Raw genomic sequence first — 12,187 nt, forward strand, 5'->3', positions numbered from 1 at the left:
GGTTCCGTTAGTTTTTCTCAGTAAATGTTTCTGGGGAAAATAATTTCTGTTTTCATTCCAGCTGTGCAGCAGATAGAGTGATGATGGATTGCAAGTGCAAAGAGTAAGACAAAACTCTGGCATACAAAGGACAATGACAACCAGAAAGCTTCAGCCAGATCCTGCCCGTTCCTTGGAAGGAACTGGATCCTAGGAGGTGAAGGCATTTCTGATTTTTAGTCCTCTGCCTCCCTCTGCTGTTCCTCTTGAGAAGTTTTTCCTTACAACAATGAGAAATCATGTACTAGCTGCATCCTTTTCTATGCTCTCCCTGCTGGCACTAATGGGAGATACAGACAGCAAAACGGACAGCTCCTTCATGATGGACTCAGACCCTCGGCGTTGCATGAGGCACCACTATGTCGATTCTATCAGTCACCCACTGTACAAGTGTAGCTCAAAGGTAAGACCAAGATCTCTGTGAGGGTAGCATTACTTCTAGAAACAGGAGAGAAACCAGATTCCTTTGTCAGGGGATGGAGAACTATGATGATAGCTCAAACCAGAGCTGTCCCACAGAGATTTGGGGAGAATCATGCACTTACAGTTTCTCACCATGCTTTGCACTTTTGTCAGTAAAGCTGCCTAATTAAGCATGTGTACACGCAGCCAGCTTCTCTCTTTTCAGGCTGCTCAAAGTCAATAGGAAAAGCTGGAAGGTTCTCACAATAAAATTGTTGCTAAACAAAAGATAGGAGGGGTGTGTTTCACCCTTGGTTGTGAAATTTATGAGCGGTAGTGTCCTTTTTCAAGAAAGAAAAATGGACTCTACAAGTTATTTTAATACTTTGTACCTCCACTGGTAATAAAGAAGAAAGGAATGAGGCAATGTAAGAAATATGGTTGAGCAGTGAAATGTACTCATTGAGGGGCTCTTCACAGAGTTTCCTGATGAAATAGTTGGTCATTGGCCTTGTGGTCCAAGCCTTTCTTCATCTTCTATGTTTAGGTAAAAGCTTGAGGCCCGGTGCACGGATTTGTGCACTGGTGGGGTTCCTCAGCCTGGCCTGTGGGTATCAGGCCAAAACTGGCAGTCTAACATCCCCTGAGGGGTCCCAGAGTGCAAGAGGGCACTCTGCAAAGTTGCTGTCGCTTGGCAGCTCCTGCATTGAGCATCTGCCTCCCTGGTGGTCAGTGCGTGTCATAGCTACTGGCCGATTGGCCAGCTGGCCAGTCAGCCAGTCGCTTAAGCATATATATATATATATATATATATATATATATATATATATATGTTTTCAAAAGGTAAATGGCAATTTGATCAATTGTCATTTTTACATTGATTATCCAAATCACTCTTGTTGGAGTAGATTGTATGATTTTTGCACAGGCAACCTATGCAACTGATGTCTGAGTATTGAGACAAATTGTGGGAAGGAATACCATGCTTCAAAGATCACCAAGAGTGACCAGCCACATGGACCACCCAGAAGGGAGGCTCATAGTAGAGAAGAGCAGACTTAGAATGAGAATTCTCATGGCTGTCACTGTCCCAAACAGTCACATGAATGAAATTTTCCCACATTTGGTAAATAAGAATTTGTTTAGGCCAACCTCAGAGATTTTCACTTTTAATCCTGGAACTAAAACCACTTAAACATTCTCATATGGCAAATATTTTTTAAATTACCAGTATAATTAAGAAGTTTTTGTAATATCAACCATTAGAAGTAAGACCATATAAGTAAGTCTCTCTACCCTCCATCTAAAAACATTACAACTTCTGTCTGTCTTTAAAATTTCCATAACTTGTCTGATTATAGCTCAATGATGATGGCTTGTTTACGTTTGGGGGGATAAAAATTTGAGTTAAATTATTTTAACCATTATATTAGTAAGATCTATGACTGTGGGAAAAATTAGACATAAGGAGAAAGATTGCAACAAATAAAAGAGTTGTGTTACCAAACAGCACAAAGGGTATTTGTCCCAAAGTCCTGCTCATACCTAACAAAAACTTTCTGTCTCTTATTTGTACTTGTAGAGCTAAAAAAAAAATGAATAAACTTAAAATTTTGCAAGACCACAGTCCCTTCTTAGGAAATAAAACTAAAACAAATTGAAAAATAAAGATGGGATATGTTTTTACAACTGTGCTCGGAAATGGACTGAAACAATTATTAGCTTCTTTTCTCCCACTCCCACACAGCACTAGCTAGGATTAAGTGTTTCTTATTCCATGGGTGATTTCTCCCTCTGTTGAGTTGTCCTTCATAATCATAATTCTTTTTTAAAAAATGAATTAAAATTATTTAAAATAAAGTGTCAATGTGCTAATAAGAAGGAACAGAGAAACAAGAGCATCTTCAAAAACAAAAGAACAATCTGGAAATATTTTGTGAAAGGATGGAGGAGTGCCCTAAGGTCAAAGAAGAGATGTCATTAACTCCAAACACAACAAAATCACAGTGTTTGAGCATGAATTCTAGAAACAGACCTTAGTCTACCTCTGTTTCTTCCAGAATGCTATGGTAAATAGTGAAAAATTGTGATAATAAGAGAAATGTTTGTAATTTCATGGAAACAATCTGTTCTCAAATATACCAAACTATCTCAAATAGTTTTATGTAAATGGTGCTTGTAATTAGAAACCTTTCTTCTTTGGCCATAAAATATACCTGGCAGAATCTCAACTACCCAGACCTTTCCTGGATTAGATTTTCTTTATGTATCCATGAACAAAAACTGGTTTTCATTCTGAATTATTCTATAATTCTTAACTTTCACAGACTCAGGTTGGTCTTCTCTCTAGTCTAGTGGGTCTCATTTAACAAAACTGTTTGTATTTCTAGACTTGGGATAAAGCCTTTAACCTCTCTTTAGAAAATAGCCAACAGGGATTTTTACAAAGAGGAGACTAGGGTAGATTTTTCCTCTGCAAAATTTTCTCTCAACATAATGTTCAAAGGCCATTATTTACTAAATACATGCCTACTATTTGCTCCTCGATTGTTAATCCTTCCTGACTTACATTTATCCAACATTTGCCCTTAGGAAGACAGATGAAGGGGGGCTTGTTACCCAGGCTTATCAAAGGGAGGGCACCTGCTTGAACAGCTAATATATGCCAAGCACCGTATAATATATAATCTAATCATTGCTGACAAACCTGTGTTGGAAAGCATTATCACTCCCATTTTACTGGCAAGGAAAACTGAAATCTGAAAGAAGTATTACGTACATTGCCCAATGTTATATAGCCCAGGAGTAGCAATGTCTGCCTCGGAGCATTCATCTAACAACTTGGCTTCATGCTGGAGGAAAGCAAACAGAATGCAGAAGCTAGTATTTGGGAATCCAGGCTTAACTTCTGATCTGCTGGAAATTATGACTTATACTCAGTAATCTTTCTAGAACTAGAACTAGTAGTGAAAGCTTTTCAGGGAGAATTCCATGAAACTGCCTATTCCCCTAGCTCTAAACTTGCAGCTGGCCAGCCCCAGGGGTCTGTTGACCCACTCCTAACAATTTAGGAAAGAGCTGAAATGGATTCAGGCAGAAAAGACTGGCTACACTGGTCCACTAAGGAGGTCAGAGTAGCCACAGATTGTGATGTGCCTGGTGGCATTTAGTGGTGACACCTCCTAGGATTAGGTACAAAAAATTCTGGGAGTGGCAGGTTCATTTATAATCTTGCCTGAAATTCTGAGTGAAGGCTATAGAATAAGCAGGCAAAGTGTCAGTAGTTAGTGGAAATGAGCCGTCTGGGCATGTTTAAAGGAATTGAGGCATTCCACACTTTTAAGTGAGAGAGACCTGGCTTCAAATTCAAGGTCCACAGGTTGCCAACTGGGGAAAGAAGTAATTATTTGGTACCTCTGTTTCTTTGTTGAATGGAGCTATTGCTGTCTACCTAAATGTGTGGGCATGAGTATTGGTGATAATATTTATAAAGCATCTAGCACAGAGTCTGGCATATGATAGGTATTAATAAATGATATGATCTTGATGACAAAGTTATAAACGTGACAGGTGTTTAGGCTCACTTTTCTATTTCTGTCACTACTGTAACCTCAATAACTGTTGGGATCTCCTATAGCCTTAACGGATTAGGAAAATAAACCTCATTGTAGTTCATGTTGAACAGAGAAATTTGGCAGTGATGAGGAGAGCATGCAGAAGAGCAAAGTAAATGTAAGCCACTGTGCTAGGTGCTAAAAGGAGGGATAAAAGTCAAAGAGAAACAGATTCTGCTGTCTGACCTCCTTTCCCAGGTGAGAAGAGGAAAGAGGGACTGGAGGGGGGGTCACTTTTGGATTCAGTCCAGGGAGAGGTATTCAGGGACTGAGATCAGGAAAGCAAGCTGGTTGGACAGTTCCGTGAAGTCTGAGTTGGATGAGTAGTGAGAGATGGTGGCCCTGGGACAGGGGTGTGGAACCATGACATAAGGTTGTCTGAACTCTGAAGGGCCACAAGACCTGCATCAAAAGAGGAGGAGGAGGAGGATTCAGGAGACAAATCCTGGGAAAATTCCCGGAGTAAAAAGGACCTGGCATGCCAAAGACGGAGCCTTGGGGTTGGGAGGAAGTCGGGAATATTCAGTTTATAACACAATTAACTATCGGGGAGGTAAGATTTATTTAAAAAAAAAAAGAAACAAATGTATACTGAATTCCTACTATGTGAAGGCATTGTGGTAGGTTCTAGAGGCACAAAATTAGAAAAAATACAAAGTTTTAGTTCTCATGTTTACAAGTAAATGGAGGAGAGAGGGAAGGGAAGTGTTCTGTGTGCGAAGGCCTAATCATGTCCGGTTGAGTTTTTACCTCAGTGAAGGGACCAGATTTCATTTGGAATTTACAAAGTTCACCCCACCCTATCAAAGCTCTCATCACCATAACCACATCCCCAATAAATACTGTTTCCTTCCCTTTGTTGAAATTTTGCTGATGCCCTGAGCCTGGCATGGACACTTTAAAGGTCTAAAGGTATATCTGGGTCCCTGGAAATGAGTTGAACAGTCATTTGGTAAAGGTGTTGGTAAGGGAAGGTTTAGGAGAAACATGGGTAAATCTGGATCCTGAGGAAAAAGGTGTCATGGAATATAAGTATACAGTCTTCACTGCTGAGAAAAAGGAAAAATATGTTTCTCACTCAATTGGGGTAAAATAACCATAATTCTGTTCTTGGATGGGACAGGTACATCTGTATTCTTACAATGATGGAGACATCTAGTCAGTCATGGCCTGAGCCAGGATTCACAGGGGTTCCACATGACAGAAGAGGAAAGTGACTTTAGGGATGGTAAAAATCTTTCAACAAAGGGTGATGAAAGCCATCTGTGTTTGGAATTTCTCTCATTCAGAAGATAGTTGTGTATTGCAGAAAAGATATAACTGTCTAAGAACCATGATAGGGTCACCAGAGGGAGCAGAGGCCTGATGTCTCCAGTGCATTCTTTGGTCTGGACCCAGGAATCACTGTAGGCTACAACCAACACAATGTCGCTTGAACTTGCCCATGATCAACTTGAAAATCTTATGAAGACTGAGGGCTTGACAGGCTGACTGCCATGGCCTAACAGCATAGCACTGCATTTAGGAGAAAAGGCTCAGGAATTAGGCTGTGTTGGTTCATAATCCCGAATCTCCATTGCACAGTTATATTATTTCAGTCATATCCTCTGCCTTTTAATTCCTTAATTTGTAAAATAGGGAGAGCTTACCTTCTGAAATGATTATTAAGAACTAAGTTGCATATGAAGGGCTTGGCACAGTGCCTGGGATCTGGTAAATATTAAATACATGTTATAAATCATCATCCTTACTATTCTTTTTTATTACCCACGGACCTTTCTATTACTCTTAGCCTCAGCACATGGAAGTCAGATAAGAGCATGAAGGAGCCTGTTCTTGAGCAAACACTCTGAACCTTCATATTGGAAGAAACTGACTTTCATATACAGCTGGAGCCAAGTGACAACAAGGTTGGGGAACACAAAGGAGCTACTGGAGGAGTTGACTAGCTTCTTAGCATCAGGCCACTTGTTTAGGACACATAAAATAATAAAAATTAAACTGGACCCAAAGCATATAACATATATCTGTCACTCACCTGGGCTGTGAGAAGTCATCCAAGCATGAGGAATATGTCAACCACAAATTGGGGGCCACCGTGTTTTAGCAGGTGACCTGATGTTTGAAAGTGTCAAATGTTTACTGAACTGAGGGATGAATTGGTTAGGAGTTAGAGAGTGTCTGGTACTATCCAGAGAATTGCTGGGAGTCCCCAAATCACTGAAGGATAGAGCTGAGTGAGGATCTTGACAGTGAAGAAGGTATTATTTAGGACTGCCATGGATCTTAGAAGATTCAGCTCTGTGTATGCTTGGAGATGGTGATGATGTGTCCCAAGAGGCCCATAAGACAAAGGTCAGACTTGTACGGAAATGATATGTAGTTAGGGCTTCTAGAGGCAGGTCTAATCAGAGAATGGTGAGTTGGTTCATACCTCAGAAAAACATCTTAATATCAGGATGCAGGATATTATAGTGATTTAGACCAGGGGTTTGGTTTTAGACAGACCTGAGTTTGACTCCAACTCTGCCTTTTATCAGATATATGAGTTTGAGCAAGTTACTTAAACTTTCTAAATCTTCATTTACCTTATCTGTAACAATACTATAGATTTACTTTTTAGCATAGGATTGCTATGATGATTAAATGAGATTAAATGTTGTAAGCACTCAATACATTTTAGTGCTATTGTTATTATGAATTAAATGGTCACTATCTGGTGATCCATATGGAGCAGAGCCTCTCAAATTTTAACAGGCCCAGAGCCTTGCTAATCAAAGTGTGGAGGTTAGCCCAGGAGTACTCACATACACCAAAATCTTATAAGAAATGCGGAATTTCTGGTCTCAGAACTACTCAATCACATTATACATTTTAATAAGATCTGATTTACAGGCATTTTATAGTTTAAGAAGCTCTGGTCTGGAAGAGGTCAGAAGACGTTCATTAAATCTGTAACACAAGTGAGGCATGGCAGAGACTAAAATGTGGCATATCAAGAGTGAACCTGGAGAGCAGATATTTACCCCTTTCATTCCTTACCGACACACTTATGGATCTTATCTTACACACTCCCCACTTCACCTATCCAACATACACAAAACACACCTAGATTTTAATATAGTTTTCAGTTTTCAGATAATATCTATATACTGGGAATCTCTCAGATAGTAGATTTGCATGTGTGTGTGTATGTGTGTGTGTGTGTGTGTGTGTGTGTGTGTGTGTGTGTGTGTTGAGAACATTAAGGGCCCAATAATTGTTTCATCGTCTCTTCTTCAAGGAAAGAGCATTTCATTTTGGCAATGGAGGGTAGTTGAGATTTCATTAAGCAGAGCTAGGAGAAAAGGGTATTCCTAAAAGAGTAAAGACATGAGCAAAAGTAAGAGGCAGGGAAATTCAGTATAGTTCCATGAACTCCTAAGTAATTAAGCTTGATCAGAATAGGGAGTGGATGATGTGAATCAAAATAGTTGTAAGAAAGACTGGAAAGATATGTGAAATCCATGTCATAGAGGGCCTTAGTGCCTGTTCAGGATTTTAAATTTTATTCTGAAGGCTGGGAACAGCCACTGAAGGTGTTTATTGTATGTCTGTGTATTCCCCTTGCCCAGAAAGAGGGGCCCATTGGAGGTGGCCCCAGAGTCTTCAGTGTTGGAGATCTTGTCCTTCAGAATGAGCTGAAGGTAGAGCTTGAGAACCTGAAAACTTTTAGTGAAATTACTACCAGTTTAGTTTTTCTACAAATGGCCCTACATTGATTGCTGACTTTGTCATTTTACAGACCAAGGCTAATTGCCTGGCCATTCAAGGTCTACATTTGGTTCACCTGTATGTGTGTCATTTAGGGATGATGCCCCACCATGTCTTTGCTTCTGAATTAAGTCTGTTGGCATAGGTTCACTGTATCCATCCAGACTCCATTTTAGGAGGTTATTCTATGAATAACTGCTTAATCTGCCTAATAGGTGATCTGCATTAGAGATGAGTAAATTGATCACCACGTCTTCAAAATGAGATGTCAAGGAGCTCTTCCCATGTACTGGAGGGTGTGTGAAGAAGGGACTGGGGAGGACCTTGGACTCTTTCATTAGAGGGATAGGATTGGCCCAGGTAATACTGACCTATGGCATAATCTCTCAAAACCTATTTCAGATCATGTTAGTTTCAACTATCAATGTGAAGAGCAGGCAGGATAGAATCAAAGTTTTAATAAAAGCCAAATGGGTTACAGCTGCTATTTTCTCTCCACCTCTGATCTTTCAGAGAAAATAAATTAATAGGTCTCATTCAGTCTATCTTCACCAAGCCCTGCTGGTTGTTTCCTAGTATCTCATAATCTCTTGGTTGCTAAGAGATTGTTGGATACTGCCCAACATCTTCTCAGGTAATGATCTATAATTATCAGCTTCTCTTCCTGTTGGAAAGATGGGCAGGCCATTTCCTTCTTTTAATCCTTGCGTGTTTAATTCTGTCCTATAGGATAATGTCCAAGATAATAGCTGGTGGAGTTTTTTTATTCTTCTTATATATTTTATTTCTAAAGATAATATTTTAAACCTACAAAACTACCTTTATCACAAGTCTTTTTTTTTAAATTATCTTTATTGTTGATACTATTACAAATGTCCCCTTGGTGTTTTTTTTTTTTCTCATTGACCCCCTCCACCCAGCACCTGCACTTCCTAGGCCTTTCACCACCCTATTGTCTGTGTCCATAGGTTATGCATATGTGCATGCAAGTTCTTTGGTTGATCTCTTCGCACCTACCCACCCACCTCCGCCTTCCTTCTGATTTTCCAGTCTGTTCCATGCTTCTATGTCTCTGGATCTATTTTGTTAATTACTATTAATTTTTAAAATATATTTTTATTGATTTTAGACAAAAAGGGAGAGGGAGAGAGAGATCGAAACATCAATGATGAGAGAGAATCATGGATAGGCTACCTCCTGCACGCTCCCTATTGGGGATCGATCCTGCAACCCGGGCATGTGCCCTTGACTGGAATAGAACCTGGAACCCTCAGTCTTCAGGCTGATGCCCTATCCACTGAGCCAAACTGGCTAGGGCCAGATCTATTTTGCTCATCAGTTTATTTTGTTCATTGGATTCCACATATGAGTGAGATCATGTGATACTTGTCTTTCTCTGACTGGTTAATTTCACTTAGCATAATAATATCCAGGTCCATCCATGCTGTCTCAAAGGGTAAGAAATCATTCTTTTATACAGATGCATAGTATTCCATTGTGTAAATGTACCATAGCTTTTTTATCCGCTCATCTGCTGCTGGGCCCTTGGGCAATTTACAATAGTTAAGATTTGGTGCATTTTTAATAACAGCTATTAACTCCTAAATACCATGAAGTAAATGTCAAATGGTTTCATGTATATATGTATCTTTTTTATTCTTTGTATTTAAATAGTTCCATTTTTTATGTTCTTATTGTTAGTTCTGAAATTATAGGGCAACTTTTTCTACCACTTAATATGAAATTCAACAAGCAAAATCCTCCCACATTAACATGGACTCAGGGTCCCCTCATCTCCTGTGTCCCACTAGATAGGATTATATAGCTTAATGACTCAAGTGGCCCACCCTACTCCACCAATGGCTGCCACTTTAAGGACACCAGGATTTATATATGAGATACATAAATGAGCCTCAGCTCCGTCCTCTTAATCTTTATGCAAAATATTGAGTGTGTGCTTATGTCCATTGTTCTGGGGATAACTTTGGTAGTTTGCATCAGATTCTTAAAGAAGTCTGTTTACTAAAGCCACATTAAGAGACATTATAAAGAATATGTATCCTCTGTTACTTCAGCCCAAGTTTTATTTTCATACTAACCTACCTTTGGAAATGGAGATGGTTAGAATGAGTTAATATTTGCCTCAAATAACCTGAAGATGTGATTGCACAAATCTTAGGCTCCCTCAATGTATAAACCCAGAAGTGTCATTCCAGGGCCCAAACTGTACCTTGTTTCTATTTCATGCTCTTGTTTCAAGTTGTATTACCTAGAATTATTTTTCCTAAGTATCACCCAGATTGTCCTTTTGTTTTCTTCTTCAGAAACCATATTCCTTTCGTTTAGAAATTCCCTTCACATAACAATTTTTTCTGTAGCTATTCTTTACCCCCTGACTTTAATTTGGAATGACTTTCTGCATTTTAAGACTCATAAAGTTGACATCAGGCCAATGGTAAACTGCCACCTGTCTGAGGATATTTCTTTTGTTCTTTGATTTTTATTCGCACATCATGGTGGTAGGCCTTATTCGGTTGTTCTAAACTCTGAGTGCACTTAAATATCACTTAAGGAGTTTTGAAAACCACAAAAGTCTGGCTCTGTCTTCAAGGATTTTAACTCAGTTGGTCTGAGACAAGGCCTGGGTGTGGACATTTTAAAAACAAGTTTTACCACATGATTCCAACATGCAACCAGAGTTGAGAGCCACTGATCTAATCCAGCAGGAATTGGCAAACAGTATTAGGTCCTTGTAAAGAAGGCTGTGCAACCTGGCTGGGGTTTGGCATCTCCACATGGTAACTAGCTTTCTTCTCTCCCCAGATGGTGCTTCTGGCCAGGTGTGAAGGACACTGCAGCCAGGCATCACGCTCCGAGCCCTTGGTGTCCTTCAGCACTGTCCTCAAGCAGCCCTTCCGCTCTTCCTGTCACTGCTGCCGTCCCCAGACCTCCAAGCTGAAAGCATTGCGGCTGCGCTGCTCAGGGGGCATGCGACTCACGGCCACCTACCGGTACATCCTCTCCTGTCACTGCGAGGAATGTGGCTCCTGAGACCTGCTGCTGAGTGGCTTTGGGATGGGACAACCTCCCTCCATCAGTGAGACAATTCAATCAGTCATGGATGGACTGGCAAGAAAGAAGTTAAGGCAAAAAAAATGCAGCAATTCCCACAGGATTCTGCATATTTCAGTAATAAAGACTTTACATGCTTGTTGACAGAGAGAGATACTCTGGGAACCTGTTGTCCATTCCTGTCTCCTTTCCCTGGTACAATTTCTTTTGCTTCCTTTTCAGATTCAGGCGTCTTCCCCTTTGGCGCTGAATGTTGTTTGGGTTTCCAACAATTCAGCATTAGTGGGGAAAATGGGCCCCCAGGCAAGAGTGGGTCAGACTGTCGCTGTTCGGTGCAGATTAGAGAAGCATTCACTTTGGAAAACAGGAATGCCCAATTCTTCCTGGGACATCAGCTAATTTTTATTTATCTTGTCATTCGGTCTAAAGTTGCCATTGCTGCTAACGGTTCCCAATTTGAAATTCCAGGCATCAAGCATGTGGGTATGTTTATTCAAGTTCAATCACAGCCAGCTGACATTCAAATAATTAAACAGATTCTCTTATACGATGCTGGGACTCCTGATAGCTGTAATTACTATTCAGAAATGACTTTTGGAAAATAAAGGTGGCATAAGAATTTGTCACCTGAAGACTCTCTCGGATAAATTATGTTAAAACTTTGTAAGGGAGCAGACTTTTAAAGACCTGCACAAATACAGATTCTGCACTGACTTTGAAAAAGGCATATGTGTACTAGTGGCCTGGAGAATGCACTATACTCATGCATGCAAATTAGACAACCAAGTATGAATCTATTTGTGGGTGTGCTATAGCTCTAGCCATGCTGCAGGCATTTTTCTCCAACATCCACTAGGCCATGTGAAGCTTGCTGCCAAAATGGTGGCCTGGCTCATCTTCTAAACATTTGGTTTAAATATATTTTGGTCTTTGAGACTCCAAATTTGAGTTATTCCCATGTTGTGAAATAAAAAGAGAGTATCGTCAAAATTCTGACTGTGTAAGCATTGTTTTTTCCTTCTAAATATCTTACTTTGATGCATCCCTACTGTGTGTGCATTGTGGTGGTGCGCGGGGGGGGGGGGGGAGTCCAGAAAAAGAGGGAGATCGGGTTCCAGAATGCATGGTGGGGCATTTTTAAATTTGGCTTTTAGTCTCAGAATATAGTTTATTGAATGAACATAAAATCTGATGCATTCTGGCTTCCTTAGGCACTACAAAATAAAATGGAAAAGTTATCGCCTTTTTAATTTCTTCACTTTACTCAGAAGAGAATAAATATTCATAAATGAAGTCCGAAGAACCAG

The 12,187-nt window shown here is 40.1% G+C and overlaps 1 protein-coding gene across 1 annotated transcript; it reads left to right on the forward strand.

Annotated features, from left to right (window-relative positions):
• Window positions 1-268: 268 nt before the first annotated feature.
• Window positions 269-10,859, forward strand: NDP (norrin cystine knot growth factor NDP; the record flags this gene model as incomplete). Its single annotated transcript, XM_079765568.1, has 2 exons — window positions 269-442; window positions 10,632-10,859. The coding sequence occupies 2 exons, from the start codon at window positions 269-271 to the stop codon at window positions 10,857-10,859; spliced, it is 402 nt and encodes a 133-aa protein (XP_079621694.1).
• Between the last annotated feature and the right edge of the window lie 1,328 nt (window positions 10,860-12,187).

Source organism: Cnephaeus nilssonii (assembly GCF_951640355.1).
Source record: "Cnephaeus nilssonii genome assembly, chromosome: X".
Taxonomy (NCBI): domain Eukaryota; kingdom Metazoa; phylum Chordata; class Mammalia; order Chiroptera; family Vespertilionidae; genus Cnephaeus; species Cnephaeus nilssonii.